This window comes from Trachymyrmex septentrionalis, unplaced genomic scaffold (assembly GCF_001594115.1).
Source record: "Trachymyrmex septentrionalis isolate Tsep2-gDNA-1 unplaced genomic scaffold, Tsep1.0 scaffold20, whole genome shotgun sequence".
Classification (NCBI taxonomy): domain Eukaryota; kingdom Metazoa; phylum Arthropoda; class Insecta; order Hymenoptera; family Formicidae; genus Trachymyrmex; species Trachymyrmex septentrionalis.
In genome coordinates this window covers 7413559-7432034 of record NW_017305180.1, presented here as the reverse complement: position 1 = coordinate 7432034, position 18476 = coordinate 7413559, and the positions used below count along the sequence as shown (strand labels likewise).

Here is an 18476-nt window from a genome sequence, read left to right as displayed (position 1 = left end):
GATATAATCATATATATATATATAAGTATGTTTTACTTTGAAATTTGCTAAATCTTAAAAAATAATTCGCTTTTAAAATAAAGTGATAGAGGAAAAAAATTCAAAGGTTTGAAATAATTAAATACCGAACAAAGAGAGACGGCTTGTGCTAGACGAGTTGAAAAATGGAGATAACAATGTGTTTAAAGTAATTTAAAAAGTAATTTGGAAGATAAATAAAGCAGGAGACTTCTGTTTGAGTTAATAACAACGCGATGCAACTTCAGTGTTTTTTTCTTCTATTCCTCTCAAGAGTGATATTTTCCTCTTAAAATAAAAGCGTTATCCTGCATGGAGCAAACGCTCTACGAGAGAAAGGGACTTTATCGAATTAAATCAACTTCCTAAGTGCATACACAGCACAGAAAGGCTGGAAAATTACAGAGAATTCATCCAAATTTGCCAACTTTACGGAACGTTAAGCACCGGCAAGCGACAATTATGAATATTATCAGCGTACATTACGCGTCGTCTACGTAATCCACGCCGGAGCTACTTTTATGATAATTTGTACATGTCAACCGCGACGGTTAAGAGAAATACGTAGTTCCCACGAGAAATACATGAAACTAAATCAACTCTTTTGATGAAAGTCTACCGCAAACATCACGATTTTCTTTTCAGAACATAAAAATTTTGATTCTTAGGCCCGATTCCGCCAGTACAATAAACTTTACTACTCAATTTATTTTTTATCTTTTATTAATTCCAAGAATTAGAAAAAGACAAACATAAATTGAAACAAGATTAAAGTTAATTTTACATTGGTAGGCCTTAATACAACCGGATCGTTCGTGCCTTGCATATTTCTTTTTTTTTTTTTTTTGAAATATTAAAAACATTTCGTTAAATAATAGTCTCTATTTTATCCTTTTTTTTAAATCTTCTTTGCTGGCAACATGGAGTCTTTAAAGGCATAATATTTTGATTGTGAATTCTGGTAGATAAATTGAAATCTGCAAAAAATACAACCCAACTTTTATGATGGTAAAAACTTGCTAAAAATTGACAAATATATCAGAATTTTTATTTGTTAAAACTTTGACAAATATATTAGATTTATATATAATGCGAAACAATAAAACTATTTGCTCTGTTTCTGGAAAATCTTTATTGCTGACGCAAAAGTTAAAATTACATGCCAGCGAAGGGCTAAAATATACAACCTTACAAATTTTAAAGCAAAGGTAAGAATCACTTGATAATTTTTGTATACTTGTAAAAATGAAAAAAATTAATCCAGGACTCGAACGATCCATCGTGTATAATAAGACTGAAATAAATATACTAAATTTTAATAGATATTTGTTTAAATATAATACTAACTAAATATTTACTGTAAGTAAACGTAAATTTAGTTAGTACTATTTACACAAATATTTATTAAAATTTAAATTTTTTCAGTGAAAGGACCGAAAATGTGTATTTAATTAATATTTCTGTTAAAAGTATAACATTAATAAAAGTATAACATAAATAAAGAAGACATCACAATCCAATTTCTGATTATTGATTGTTGAAAATAATTGCGCCGTTTCTCGTTGCTAACTCTCATTAGTTTACTATAGTTATCTTTTTGTTATTGATTAATAAAAGGATAATACATGAATTTTCTGCAAATTGTCTTTCGCAAAGTCGTCCGCGAAACCGAACGGACATATCCGTCAAATCTTCCGCGTTCTACCTGAGAGACTTCTTTCCTGAACGATCCTCGAGAGCTTGACCGGCAACGACAGGAGACGATGCGGCGTCACGACGACGACAGTGGAACATCGAGCCGTCCCTGATGCACACGCGAGCCTCGCATTCCACGGCGACGAACACAAGCGCGCATCGGGCACACACACGTAAACACGTCGCGCACACAGGTGCACGTAGTAATGCACATGCACACACCTATACGTATGCGCGCGCGCGCGCGCGCGCACTGTAAACAGGTTGCACCTAGTCTCCGGAGCGTTATACTTCAGCGATTCGTACAACTCGCACAACGCGACGCGATACGGTACGATACGACGATATGATACGCACGATAACGATACGATACGACGCGACGCGACGCGTCACGAGCGAGCGAGATTGTCGAGGGATCCGCGCGAAACGCGTAAACAGAACGCGCGGGAGTCCTTGTCCCGCCGCGTCGTACTGTACTCCGTTTCTCGTCCTTCCCTTCCTTCGTCTATCTTTATCTGTCTCTCTCTCTCCGTCACCGTGACTCGCGCGACCGCGTTCTGACGCGTGATTCGAAAGGCGTTAGAAACGACGCGTGGGAAACGACGGAGGGAAGATCGGCTGTTACGTATGTTGGCGGCCACGCGAAGTGCGCCGAGCGTGTGGCTAAAAAATCACTGCCGGTCGGTAGAGGTTAGGTTGGACGCCTCTGCGTTCACGTTTACCTCTTCCTCTCTCTTTCTCTCTCCTTCTCCCGTTCCGTTTGTCTTTCCTTCTTTGTTTCTGTCTCGGCATCTACGACACTGGCGTGGCGGAGTCGCGCGGCGGGGCGGCGGATACGAGACGGTTTCGCGTCACTGCCGAACGCGCGTGTATCACGCACTCGTGAACCTCGGACTCCTCGAGGCTCCACCGGTGTTCGACGGAATAAAATCGACGACGCGAACGCGACTGCCGTCCGCAGGCGACGCGGAGCGCGGTTTTTCGGAATGGAGCAACGTCGGCGGCGGAGCACTCATTCGTCGATCGCGTACTCCAGTCGGCCGCTCGCGGCGGGACAGGCCTCTTCGCTGCTGACGTCACCGGCCGACCGAACACCGGTGTGAAGCTCGCGCTGCACGCACTGGTGTGCGCCGAGCCGCGGCGGAGACGCACGAACCTGCACGATCGTGAAACCGCGATCCTATCGCAGGATCGTCAACGTTCGCATCGGTACCCCACCCTCTAAAGCGCATTCAGTTACCTGAGCGCTCCCAGCACAACTTTTACCGACAGTTCGGTATCGTGTTACCGTTGTGCCTTTATCATACGTAATACCTGCGCAACGACAATAGGTTTATTTTTTATTCCTACACTAAACTGCACTAGAACTTTCTTTTTTGTCTAATATTTCGTAAACGTGTACCTATCTCACTTTAAATTTCAAAAGTGCACATATATTAATTCAACTATAGAAAACAGATCTAATATAGTGATATTGACGATCATCAAGGCTGAGTTGTTCCACTTTTTGATAAACTTCAGCTTACTGCTCTCTTATCTCTTTATTCTTTTACTCTTTTCTTTATCCCATAGATAAATTATCACATAGTTTATCCGAAGATGGAACAACCGGCCCTAAGAGTTACAGAATCGGAATACACAGGTATTATTTTATCCTTACTTGACGTTCAGTGAACAATAGAGATAAAATTATATAAAACTGAGCGATACTCGGATTGGAATCCGAATATAGTCCTTAATTAGCAATCTATTCGTGAAATTCGCGGAAATTGTTTGTAGAAGGGAGATGTATATATTTGAGAATAACTTGAAAATTGCTTGTACGATACTTTAATTGCTTCGCAGATTCTTGTGCTAAAGACAATACTTGGTCGACATCAATTAAAAGTAACATACATCAATGTTGTAAACTTTTCGACTCAACTATAACATTATAACATATGTTATACTACATTTGTAATTAATAATGTATTATATTCCGTATTCGATCGACAAGAATAAATCAATTAAGAAAAATAAACCTATTTTTGGATAAAACGGTGCTTAGTGCTTAAATATTTCAGAATAAATTCATATACATATCCAATTCTGCAAACGAAATCCTTTTTGGTAATCTTGTAATCATGAACAAAAATAAAGTAGAGTAATATTACATATTAAATTGACGAGCAATTTAATAATTTTGCTAATAAGCATTTTAGAAGGATATAAATAATTGAATGTCAATTTAGGCATCTTAAGAACTCTCTGTAAGTAATTTTATACTGTTTACATTGTATACATTTATATTGTTGAGTGCAAAATTATAACATTGATGCTATGTTACTTTTAGTTGGTATCGACTGGATCGAAGAAGAAAAATATAAAGAATAATCTTTAGAGAGAGAGAGATTAGATGGAAAATAAAAATGGAAAGAAAATAAAGAAGTTGATACACACACACATTTGCACAACAAGTTATTTTTATATGAGATAGTTATCCATAATTTGCATTTGCATTTGTAACGTGGGTCCATTAAACGAGGTTATTAAAAGATATAATTGTGGGCGGAAACGTACTCGATGGATGAGTCAGAACATTCTATATAGAGACTTGCTTTTCTTTTTAAATAATACTCCCCCTCTCTAGATGTGTTAAAGTATTCTCTTAATCTCTTTCGCCTCTTATCTCTTTATCTCTACTATCCCTCACATTTTTATTGATTCCACGACACTTCACTACAAAAAATTCCTCATTTCTGCTGCTTATCGTTTTATCGAAGTAGAACATAATTTCACATTACGCTTAATTTAACCTTTAACCATTTTTCAAATTCAATTTTCAACGACTCTTGTAACAAATTTTTCATAAAAAATTGTACATTCCTGGGAATCTCTAATCCTTAAACTCGAACTGATTTTGCTATCTTAAGCCTTGTGTTTACGTTACTATAAATCAGTCCGATATCTCGGCTGGAAAAAATTAACCAATCATATTAATCACGTAATTGAATTGTTCAAATGTGATTTGTTAATTATTTCTCTGTTCAAGATATCATACCGATTTTTAGGATCGTAGACACAAAACTTTAGGAAACTTTACGTAGATTTTCTATATCAAAAAAAATGTCTACCGATTTTCCTGAAAGATTCTCTGTCCGAGTGGTACGATCGCGTACACCTTCGTCCCTGGTGATTCTAGCTCGTCGTGTATAGTACACACGAGAGACAAGAGTCGAAAGAGTTATATACCATGCTGAAAACGTAGACCGTGACTTTAGGTTCGCGCGAGGTCGATCGTGAAAGAGCGAGCGAGCGACCGACCGACAGGATGGTTTCACGCTTCGGTTTCGTCAGGCGTCGCGCGCTTCTGAGAATCGTGACATTTTTTTTTGTACGCGAAATTCAATGCAACAATTCCCGCGATCATCGTAATGCTGAATTCCGCGTTTCGTTTCTGTCAGCCAGTTTCTCTTCCGTTTCCCCCTTTTTTTACTTGCGGCAATACTTGCGGTGTTACACAATCGCAAGGGCACGGTACCGGTTCAGGGTCGGGACGAAGCTTTTACCGCGAACTTTTTCCGATTGAACGAATCAACTTTCTCTATTATATCGATCGCTTTTATATCCATATTATGTTCGACTCGTCGCATGGAGGACTCGTCGTGAGGTGGACGTTGATACCGGCAAACATATCGAAATTCTGTGCCAAACGTGCGTTTGCAGTGGAACGTAAGTAAATGCGTGCAAAATTTACAGGATTGAGGTTATACAGTGAAGACCAGGATGAGAAATCACTAATAAAAGAATTATGTTATAGCGAATTGGACGCACTCAATGTGCACTGGTGCACATTAAAGCTATCGTACACAAAATGACGTAAAAATATGATTATAAATAAACATAGAAATCGATTAAATCGTGAAATACTCAATACATTTTATTATACTATTAGGTAAAATATGTATTTCATAATTCAAAATATTTGCATTTCATTTTTATACTCAATTTAAATCAGAGTACAACGGCTTTAATATGCAACAATCGAATCCATCAGCCATCAGATCTGTTCGCGTTGCTTGAAATCCCCAAAAACTTTTTCATTTAAAAGAGATATAATACATATATTCAAGCGTTGAAAAGAAAGAAAGCAAAGGTATTGATTGAAGGGAACGTGCTACGTTATAAAAGTGATGTAAAAAAAAGTAACGTTACCAATGGAAAGAACACGTTTGAAATAGATATTCTAGATGGTCATGTTTTGAAATTTTATAAATTCTATATCCGATTTGGGCGAAAACATGTTTAACCTTAACTTAGTTTTAACTTAAACACAAAATATCTTAAGAATAAAGCATTTTTTTAATAAAAGTTTCAAATAAAAGTTATGGGATTTGAAGATAATCATTAGATGAGTTATTTATGATTAGGTTCAGATTGATTTTTTCTTATTGAGCCTAAAGTAACTCATCTGATGCATAGTCATCCTTAACCTCTATAGCTTTTTTTTATTAGAAACATTTTTTTCAAAAATGTATTATTCTCAAGATATTTTGTGTTATAATTAAAGTAAGTATTCTAGATGATCACACATCTTAAAATTCTATGAATTCTATGCTCAATTTGGTCTGGAATATATTACGCCTAAGGCGCCTCAAGAGACGATATAATCAATGTTGCACACATTCGTTAAATATTGACTACATTCAATGATAATTATGTATGTCATGTATGTGTATGATATTTGCTAATGTTGGCATACAAGGCTAAATATATTCCGCCCCAAATTGAGTATAGAATTCATAGAATCTCAAGATATGTGTGACCATCTGGAATACTTACTTCAAGCTGTGTATTTCGACTGGTAACGTTACACTGAAAGAAAAATTGTTTGATATTTGTAACTATAATTATCATATTACTATAATTATGATTATGATTATTATAACATTAGTAATAATAACTATATGTATAGTTCTATCAACCAATATATAATTATAGTTACAAATACAAAACAATTTTTCTTCCAGTGTAGTTTTTTTTTACATTACTTTTGCAATGTAGCATGTTTCCTTGTGAGTGTAAATATTATAGTACAAACAACGCGGACAGATTTATTGATACGCGATTCGCAAGATCTTGATCGTCAAATCACCTATCGGCAGGAAAAAATGCAAACACGATTCGTGACACGAGTCGATAGTCAACTGTATAACATCATAGTAGGAATCATTTTTTTTTTACAGGCTCGCAGGATACCCAAATTCAGCGAGTCCACCGAAGCGCGCGAATATCGGGTTTTTTTTTCGCGGACATGATAGCGATGAATAAAAAATCCAAGTTGCAATGACAAATCGTGATATTGTAATTTTTTTTTGTTACAATTATTCAATTCCCCTTTTAACACTAGGGTGCAGCGCACGCGCGCCTTCCACGGATGAATTTTTCTATTATTTAAGAAATTATGATTATGATTTAAATTATAATAATGTACTATATAATTTTATAAATATATTGTGACGAAACTTAAAAATGCAAAATACAATATATAAAGAATATAATTTTAAAGAAATGTAAAGGGTACAAAACTGAAATAAAAATACAAAAGTATATAATATAAAAAAATACATGAAGTTACATAAAATTTTCGTTACAGATAAATTTAATACAATTAATTTTAACATATTTTTTAATAATTGTACAATTTTAATTAAAATTCATTTATTATTGAACTTCTTTTTAATATTATACAAGTAGAAGACAATTATATTAATGATTTGAAAAGTTCAAAAAAAAAAAATAAAACAAAAATAATGAAAAAATTCGAACATAATAATAAATACATTATAATAAATATTATATCTTTTATTTCTTTTGTATAATTATTCAATCGTCAAATTGTATAAAAAGATATATTAATGATCTAAAGGACATAGAAAATATGTCGTCGGTGTATTAAAAATAAATTGCAAGGATTTTTCAAGGATTAAACGTTTTTTTAGTAATTCAAGTATACCTCGTACAATGCATGGCTATGTGTAACGGTAATAATACAGCTTGTCCCGATTTACGTGAAATCTAGGAGGCCGAGGGGAGGATGGAACAATGTAATGGGCAGCGTATCGCAGAACAATGGCACGCTTAATTCGGATTGCAATTTGCATTTCGATATAACGGCGGAACTTGCCGTCGATCATAGAGTATGTTACATCGAGACGAGTTCACACTATCACGTTGTTGTTGCGGAAGGATCGTTTGAACAATCCTTTGAGGCCCGATCCCCGCGGAGGAAATTTCGTCAATCAACGGGAAATTTGGTAGCAAGAGCAGCCCATGTCATATATAGCGAACGATGCGAAATTGAGGACGCGATGCTGCGTTGTGTCCGGCCAATTAAGGTGAAAGGGTTGTGTCCGGTGACCTCTGACCAAATTTCATATCGCAACTGCGCGAAATTACCTCGAAAATCTCTTGCAAGGACGTTTCAGCTTTTTTTCAATTGATCGTACCCCCCCCCCCAAAAAAAAGAAAAAAAACGAAAAGCACTGTGCACTGTATACTGAAAAATTTTTTGACAGTCATGTTAAAATAATATATCCGAAGCGCGCTGCATACTCGAGACAATAGCGCGATGGAGAAATAACGCGGTGCAGCGTGAGAATATTAGCTGATATTTATTTATACAATTTGCATTTTAGATAAAAGAACTTGCGTATGTAACATTTTGTATTAAATTAAATTTTTCTTTCTTTTATCCTAAACTTATCAATATATCTTGTAAAATACTTGAGTCGTACTTAGGAATGCCAATACATTTTTTTCTTCTATATATTTTATTACAATAATATTTTTTTTCCAACTACACATTTGTTTCGTTTACAGAATTTATAAAGAAATCCCATTGCTAGCTTAGAATTATCCTTGAATTTCTATTGAGATCGGCATGGTGCGTGAAAAAAGAATATTTTCAAACAAAGTTGTAGGTGACTATAAGGATCTATGATCCATCTGCGTGCGCTCAGTCGAAAATAAAATCTCAGTAAAAATGTAATCAACCTACCGGTTGATGAGACTGAAATGTGACATTGGCGTACGACTCGAGCTCGATTTGAAATTCGCGACTAATCACAGAATACGCATACTTACGCAAATTGACAAAGCGCTGCTACAATCGCGACGTTTACTTTGACAAGCGACGATGCGCATGCATTATTCATATACGCCAAGTTTCGCGCAATGTTCGAGATGCAACACCTTCGCCTACTTGTTGGCACTGACGTCTAATTAATGCACTGTGCTCAATTAAAGATGGTTTAGAGCGATTTCGCGTGCAAAAGTAACAACCATGTATGTTGATTTTCTTTCTGTCTTGATAGAACGATTGTGGATTACAGAAGCGTCGGCAAATCACATCTCCTCCAAAAAAGAAAGAAGAAAAAGAGCACGATATCATGTGTTGAAGTATAATCTGAAAAAATTGTGATAATAAAGGAAAAAATGGAAGAGGAAAGGAAAATTGGAATGACGTAGTTAAGTAAGACATTTTACATTTTCCACACTCCTCATTGATATGTTGATTGATTAATACATTTTATGTCCCTGGGCAAACGGAACATGGCAAATTAATAGAATGAATTACAAAATAAAGTTACAATTGTAAAATTTACGTCAATTACACAATTTACACAATTTTTACATGGGATACATGAGAGAAAGCTGTTACCTACATATGTATATATATATATATATATATATATATATATAATATATATATATACATATATATATAAAAGAAGAGAAAGACATCGATATAACATATCAGAGGAAAAGTCTCGCTTTGTTTGCCATTTATTTTGTGAAACAAGAGCGTTTTTCCAGAGAGATCGCGTGACATCGTAATTAGCACGTGTGCTGCGGACGGTGTCCCGTTCTCTTTTGTTTTTTGTAGAGATTCGTGCACTCCGCCTGGTCCCGATGGTCCCGGCAGGATCCCCCACAGTCCTGATAATGAAAAAAAAAACAACCAGAACAGGAACTCAAGCGAGAAGCCTGATTCTTTCGGTAACCTGAATGCTCGTCGTAAAAAAAATCGTAGGAAAAACGGAAACAAAATGGCAGAAAGAAACAGAAGAGGAAACAGAAGAGAGAATTATCGTCAAGCCATAGAGTCCCCAGTGTTAAGTGCAATCCGATAGTATATACTCTAACGAGCGTATTGCGGAAACGACACCGACAAAGCAAGAAAAGTAGTTTTCCTGATCGAAGTAAAACCGATTCGCGAAATGTTCCCGATTGGAGCTTACGTCAATAGAAGTCCCGTGTGTCGTGCAATCGTGTAAATAAATAAATCTAAAATTTCGATTACCGTCGAGTCGCCATTACTTGTTGTAGCGAAACTCTCCGGCAATGAGCTTCAGAGTTTGCCAGTGATAGTTAGACCGTGACAAGGTGATTGGGATCCGAGAGAAGCGAGGGGAAGGAAAAAAGCTCTGTACGCCGGAAAACAAAGAGAACTCTTGGAAGGAGAGACCAGTCCCTTTGAGAGACCTTCCACAAAGCAGAGAGAATGTGTTAAGGGAACAGAAAGAGAAAAAGAGAGGAGACTTACCGTAGGAGAGGAGGTGAGGAGATAAAGTCGATGCGCGACAACAAAGGATGTTGGGCGATGCGCTTTGTGCTTCCGGGGAGAGAATAGAATCTCGGGAAAGGAGTACGGATGACGCGGTGGATGACGCGTATTATAGAGATCCGAAACAAGAAGGCGGTTGGAGTACTATCTCTCCTCTCAGAGATTTCAACAAGCCATTGAAAAACAACATGGGGTAGAGTGCCTATATAGTAAGAAAACTCAACAAATGAGACGCAATTTTACTTGCGTTTGCCGCGGGACGATATTGCATTTACGATATTAAATTGCGACTATTAATTTTCACTGTTAGATTTACTATAGTTGATGAGTCAGTTCTAGGCGGAATCGTAAGACTTGTAATTTGTTCTCGTAAGACTTGTAAGAACTTATGATTGGGCTGTAATTTTATGCGTACGTACTATAAGACGCATCATCATTCATAAATATGTACGATTTCTCGTAAATCTTACGACTAGCAAGAAGCTGTCTTGTGAAGATATTGCATAAAGTTATAAGTAGATACTTGTAAGTTCTTACAAGTCTTACGAGAACATGTTATGAGCCTTACGATTCTGCTTAGAGTTGATCAATATTAATGTTATTATATTAACAAATTTCTGTGTTATTAAATCCCCATTATCTCTATTATAAAAATTAATATTATCTTATTTATTGTATAATATTACAGATATATTTTGTACTTTCAAACTAACATTAGTATGGAGCAAATCGTGTATCTACTCCACGTATCTGCCATATGACACACTTGTTAATTATTTATTAAAACTCCGGAAATTGACGGAAGATACCTTGTGAGGACGAGCAACAAATTTGAGATATAACAATTACAATAGTGTGTTCGGTGTCGCAGAGAAGCGCTGCTAGTGGCACGAGATACGACAAAGGTACCAAGATAGATCCGATTAAACGCCACATTAAATCACATTTAACGCCGCATTGTTAAGTGTGTCTCCAGTCTACCTTCAGATTCCTCTCCGAGACTGTTTCGCGGGCTACATTGGATTATCGAGGGGATACCTCATAGCGATGCGCCAGATACGCTCCAGCGACTCATCTGCAGACTTCGTTTCTATATTGTACCGCGATAAGAAATGTGTGAACGGTATTACCATGAAATATTAATACTAAATTATCAAATACGGGACATAAAAAGTAATTGGAAATGTGTCTTTTTTTTTATCCTCAGTGTATACACATAATTGGATCATTCGTGTACATTCTTTTTCTTTGAAAAACTAAGTGCATTAAGTAATTAGAAAACACAACTTTATAAATACTTTCTAAAGATGTTAAAGTAAGTGTATGTAAGAATCACTTGATACAGACGCACGAAAAACATTTTTTATCTGGAGATTAGACTGTGATATTTTTATATATTTTGAAGCTCTAAAATCAAATTCAATATCCAAATTGTACCTTCACGTCATATTTTTTTTATCGACGAAAAATAGCTCGATTTTCTAGAATTTTTAACCTACTAGTTTGTCAATACATTAATTTTATAAACTTGTATATTATTGTTGAACTTACTTTCTCTCTTTTACCTCAGCTTGCATATTAAGAAATAAATAGCTCTAAAGGTCATAAATAGCTCTAAAGATACTGGAAAATCGAGTTATTTTGTGTCGATAAAAAAAAATTGTACCGTAATGGAGCAATTTCGGAATTCGGTTTTAGAGTGTCAAAGTATATAACAATACCATGATCTAATCTCCAGATGAAATATTAAATTATGTTTTGTATGCTTGTGTAATTTTTGCATATTTGTTAAAATGATGAAAATTAATCCGAGATACGAATAATCCACTATGTGTAGTAAAGAAAATTATCGCGAGTACTAAGGATTAACTTCCAAATTATGGGTTCTATTACTTACGATATTTTAAATGTTTATTAAAATATATCCGAACAAAGACATCAACCAACCTGCACACGATGAAGGATCACGATAGCGATCAATTCTCCCACATGTTTTCCGCAATTCCCTCGCGTGTAATTCAGTGGACCGTTATTGCGTTTAATCAAGCAATCGCGCGTTAGATACGGTACATGCAGTAAGGAATTAATTAATCTGAATCCGAGCGCACTGTATGGGGAGAGAGAGAGAGAGAGAGAGAGAGAGAGAGAGAGAGAAACTTCGCAAGGGTGAGAAAGTGTCAACAGTAGTTTCGGCGGTAACACGCGGCGCGATCAAGGATCGATCGTCAGACCGCGTCGTGGTTTCTCTCTCAATTCGACAAATATTTTCGCAAGCCGCAATATCATGCCAGTCTCGTCGCCCGCATAAACGTCATTAAACACCTGCGTCTTTAATAACGGCGCGCAATATAGTGCGCATATTGTAATTATATAACCAGACGACGAAATAAGAGCCTTGCAGCGCGCATCGCCGCAGCCGCTGCAAATCGCTTTTCTTCTCCACTGTTCTTCAGCTGCAGATAGGTTTTGATTACCCGCGAATGTCAATTACTCGTAATATAAATTATTTGTTGGTTTTAATCGCTCGATAGACGACAAGGAATCGCGAAATGGAAAAAATCATGACGGTCCTGTGTGACGGATACAAAAGCAAGATTCGCATTCTTCACTTTTCTGAGATTCAGCGAAGTTGAAGAAGCCTTTCACATGTAAGTTCTGACACAAACCAACTGAATCTTGTTTCGAAATCAAATAAAAAGTGCTGCATTCTTTTGATGCACACTTTTAGCCGAACATAATGCACGGAAAAAGACTTCACTGGTAATCCAATATCGAAAACACACTAAAGAATACGAATTTCGTATCTCAACGTCAAAAACTTTGGTAACAATGGATACATTTATCACAAACGTGTCGCAAAAAGGCTTATGAAAATCATGGCGGATGGGAAAAGGTGGTCGTATTATATGTATAAGAGCGTGCAATTTGCATTCAACTGATTCTGCCGCTGCCCAGAAAATTGCGTGCAACATGCTGAGTCCCGGTGAACGAATGAACGTGGTGAAGCTAGCACATCAACATGCAAATTGCGGAAGGATTTCACAGAGTCAGCATGCCTTTCCGAAAGTAGCGGACCAAATGTGCAAGTGATAAAGGGAATAGAGCGTACGAGAAAGGAAAGTTTTCAGGAAAGAACGAAGCGGGTGTGTGTTAATGGAAATTGTATTTTCGCAAGCATTTTCCAAGTATCGAGCGCTTACCTGGTCACTATCGTGTCCCTGCCAGCTGTCATGGCTCTGTAACAAAAAATGTCCAGTCAGAGAAATGCTATTACTAATGAACACACGAGACAATGACATTCAATGCTTACATTATTATTGATATATATATTGTGTTATGTAATAATATTATTGTCACTGTACAACGGTTATTCAAACGGTTCTTTTTAAGCCAATATTACATGTATTCACACATTTATCTTATAATAGAATGCTCGCGGTTCGAGTTGAAATGTTCGTTACCAACATATATTCTGTTTTTTTTTTTCACAAATAGGAGATCAAATGAGCACAGTAGCTCATTATCCCATAACATTACACTGCAACTTTTGTGAATAATAGTTGCTCATATTATCATCGTTACGAAGACACATCGGCCTGGCATAACATCATTTCGAATGTTAAGGTAACATGTGTTTAACGCGACACCATTGTACCATTGTCTTCGGTATGAATAAACAGGTCGACAACTGGATCGCATGAACATGTACCTTATTTTTGCGTGTATAATGTTGGGCAATAACTCAAAAGTAAATGATATACGTATTTTGTTAACATTCGTGAAATGTTTCTCTTGAAATTAGATTTTTTTAAATAATAAACGTTCATTATTAGTACAAGATTAAGGTTGCGTTATTCACTGCGAGTAGTGAAAATCTATAGTATACGTAACGTGCACTATAAATTTTCAGTACTCATAGTAAGTAACGGAGCACAGCTTATATCTATGTATAGTGCCATTTTCTTTTGTTGCAACATGAAGAAAGTACTCTTTTAGAAAGAATTTCTGATAACAAGATATAAAAATATTCTTAGACGTACTTAATCTTATCACAGCCTTGCAATATAAAAATAAAACAATTAATATTAAACATATAAAATATTATTAGATCAACAATGTCTGTTCTCCTCTTTTAAATTAAAGAACTTATTAACTTATTGTCTTAAGTAATATTATGAGACTTAATGTCCACAGTAACATATAGGACAGCCGTTATTGAGATTTGATAACCTCGATCTGCAACTCGTCGGTTCGCGTAAAGAAGACAAGTAGAACTTGACACGAAACTGATGTCTAAAATTATTTCTAAATTAAAAAATTTTTCAATTACGAGTAAAATATTCTACTGTTAAAAATAAATATAACTGTCCCTATATCGATCCTATTTTATGATAGATTAAAGAGTAATAGTATTGGATTCTTTTCCGGAAATTTTGTTCTATGGCTGTATCTAAAATCATTTGATTTATAAAGTATCGCAAAACTCTCCACCATTTTGACTAAAAGACGTAACTATTCCAAATTTATATAAATATTTTTGTGAGAAAAATAAAGTCATAAATTATGTAAATCAACTTTTTAAATTTGTAATCAGATATTTTTATAAACAAAGAAATATGTACAAATGTTTAATTTATGTATTCTTTAGTTTAATTAATAACAGGTTTATTTGTCGTTGAGGTTTTAGTGTATAAAAATGTATGAAGTATACATGTACATGAAGGTATACATATAGTCTGCATAGTTCAGTAAATGAAAGTACACAATACATGTAACCACTAAAGAAGAAAATAAATTTTACAAGAAATAAATTTTAAAAAATACATAGAAAATTTGATACAAGTAAAGTTTGCTCTCTAAAGTTTTCGCAATGAGATTCATTCTTTTGGAGTGATTTATTCTAAAGAATTTAGAAAAGGCATTTAATACGTAAATGAAACATTGTGTTATAAACACTCCGTGATTTGATTCGGAGTGCTAAAAAAAATGGGCTTGCTATTACTTTACAAATCTAGCAACTTCAGCTAATATTTTAAAAGCCTTAAAAGAGTTTGCATAAAAAAATTTACATTATCGATGTACTGTCGAGTGAAATTTACCAATCTCTGAAAATTCTATGCGAAATGAACGCGATGGAAGTCGCGCAAAAATATCCCGCGACAAGGTACAAATTCCTTGTTTATTGAATATTAAAAGCAAGAAATGTTGGCATGAACTAAACACGGTGACGTAGTCAATTTTTCACTCCATTGGTCCATGACGAATCTCGGCAATATCGAGATTTATTTCTCAAATCTCAATGGTTTGCTCGCTCGCTCGCTGACTACCGCGAACCAATGGAAAATCGAGAGGAAAAACGACAGGCAAACGATTGCTTTTTTCAACAAAATACACGACATTTCTTGAGTCAAACGCGACATTGACGGCAATGCGTTTCGTGATGTGTACACGAAAATGTTCCGTCAATTAAATATAAGAATTCTCTGTTTTTACAAGAAAAGAAAAACCGTGGCAAGCTGAAGTTGCAGTGGTTTTTCGCATCATATCTTCGATCATGAGATACGGAGGAAATTTCGTTCGGAATATTCTCTCTTCTTGCTTTTCACAAGCAGAACGCCGTCATTTCCACCGTGCACCACAATGCGGGCGTTTTATTAAATCGATATGAACAATATTTCCGGCGTTTGCCGCGTGCAGGAGCTCGTATGTCGTTTTTATTACGGTGAACATTCAATCGCGTCGTAAAAATCTTTCCATTGCTGACGCGATACGTTCTCGCGTCAGTTAAATAATAATACGAATATGTTTACTGAAGATTACCTGAAATGGACCTGTTTTTCGAACATGTTCGGTAACGTTCCTAATATCTCGGTCGTTTAAGCATTAACTTCTCGATGTGGAACAACGCGATAATTGTATTCTGATGCGAATGAGAATACCTGATAATCATTGTTGTAATGTTTAACATTACAGCGCCAATGGAATTTTAAAATATTCATGAAAGCCGGGCAAAAAATATAATTTCGAAAATAATTTATTCATTTATGTTTCCCTTAATACATTTACGTACGCAGATGTATTTTATTTATGTCTAGTTAAAGCGAATATTTCGCGAAATATTATATAATGTGCGGGATGTATCGTACAAGCGTATCGTATTTAACAACGGGTAATTCGGATAATTTTCATTTTTCACAAATAATATACATCGTGGAAATAAACATGTGGAAATACAAGAGACACAACACAGTATCCCCCGTGGCTACGTTACGGAAAGAAATGTATTTCGTTGTTTCTGCCGCAAGTGTCGCGAAAGATGAACAAACGGCGAACTTGAATCACGACGCGACGTATATTCGTGGAGAGAGATTTACAAATCGATTTTCCACGGTTGTTTTCATCGGGCAATTCGTGAAACGTTTCACGGCGGTGCACGTGGCTTCAACGTGGTTCATTAAATCGGCGTAAATAATACGAAGGAGCGTATAGACGGTTGTTTTATCGGACGTAGAGGTCGAGCCGGTGTATCGGAAGTATAGGCGGCGGTTGGTGGGTTAATGTCGGGCTACCTTGTTAGATTTATGACAGCAATGTAGGCATCACAGAGGCAACGTGCAGTTGAAACGTGCTCCGTGTACTCTGGATAACGTTTGTTACGACGCATGTTCGATATACACGCCGCGAAAATTAATGGAAAATCAGTTGTCCAATCGCGCTTCTTGTAAACAGCCACTTTTTTAATATTGAATTTCTTCCTATGAAAACGGAAATCGGATCGTGATTCATCGTTATGGCAAAATTATTAATTTTAAATTAATTATTTTATTTTAAAGTTTTATCTCGTATAATAAGCAGATATTCACGATAGCAATGAGAGAGAGATAGAAAGGGAGACATATATGATGGGAAACAGAATTACGCTGAATCGATAGAAGAATATTGCTTCGAGAGCAATTTTTTAACTACTTTCTCTCTACTTTGTCTCTTTTGTCTAACAATACTTTTTTGTTGAAAATATGTTACACGAAATTATCGATAAAATATACTTTAGAGAGGTGTTTTATCTTGTTCGAATTAAGTGAAAAAAAAAGCTTTGAGGTTGATTAGTTTCTTGCTTTAACGTTAATATTCATCTATATCTTATCCTGCAAATAGAAAACAATCGAACAATCGTTTATACAAAATTTATGTACCTTTCATATATTACAAAAGAAAATTGGATATATTACGATGATACTATTTCCTTTAAGTACAGCTTAATTATTTAGCGAGTCATCTCAATTCGTTTTCAGCGAAACTAGTTCGTTACAATAAAATACATAAGATATTCTGATGAGCTTAAAAAATATTAAATGTCTCGATGATTCCTATTTTTGTTTATTAATCTCTAACAATTTTTTAATTTGACATCTTTATTATGTTAATCATCGACAAACACATTATTAGTCAATTTCTTTTTGACTTTCAATCTGATTACTTATCTTATTTCACTGTTATTCATAAGAATATAAGACATCGTTATATAGACAGACGTATATTCTAATTTACTGTTCCATACTAAGGCACCTTTATGTCTGTTTCTATGTAGTTTATTTTTAATCTCGGTTTAACTAACTCTTTACTTTTTTTTAGCTCTAAGAATTAGAAAAAGATGAAGAGTAAGTTGAATCGAGGTTAGAATTATAATCTACATTTGTAAAAACGAATATTAATAAATTAATCCCTTAAAATTTTTTAATCAGTTTATATTCATTTTTTGATATTTTATTTTTGCGAGTTCATACAGTCATTAATTTTTTTATATGCCTCGATGATTCTCATTTTTGTATAAACATTTTTTCATTCTGTCATCTTTTTTCTATCTCTACTTTATAGTTCCAATATTAAGTACTTTTATATTTGGGCACTATATGAACATTCACAATGCTTTCACAATGCTTTGACATTTGACTACATTTTGTTCTTATTTATTCTTTTTTTTCTCGCTGTTGAATGAAGAATCGATTTTGACTTCACCATTTTTCATTATGGATTTCATTTCTATTTTATCTCTTGCGTGGATTTATCTAACAAAAGTATTATTGTTTAAATATTTTATTTAATTATTTTAATTATTAGTTTAATTATTTTATTTTTAATTTACATCTTATGTTTG

At 35.1% G+C, this 18476-nt stretch overlaps 1 protein-coding gene across 9 annotated transcripts in view; it reads right to left on the bottom strand.

Annotated features, from left to right (window-relative positions):
- The window catches only part of LOC108747664 (disks large homolog 4), a 333352-nt gene that overhangs the window by 139579 nt on the left and 175297 nt on the right, over positions 1-18476 (bottom strand). For all 9 annotated transcript variants that reach the window (XM_018485269.1, XM_018485270.1, XM_018485272.1 and 6 more), the window contains one exon: positions 13522-13557. In XM_018485269.1, the coding sequence (XP_018340771.1) occupies positions 13522-13557 (36 nt within the window). The remainder of the gene's footprint in view (positions 1-13521; positions 13558-18476) is intronic.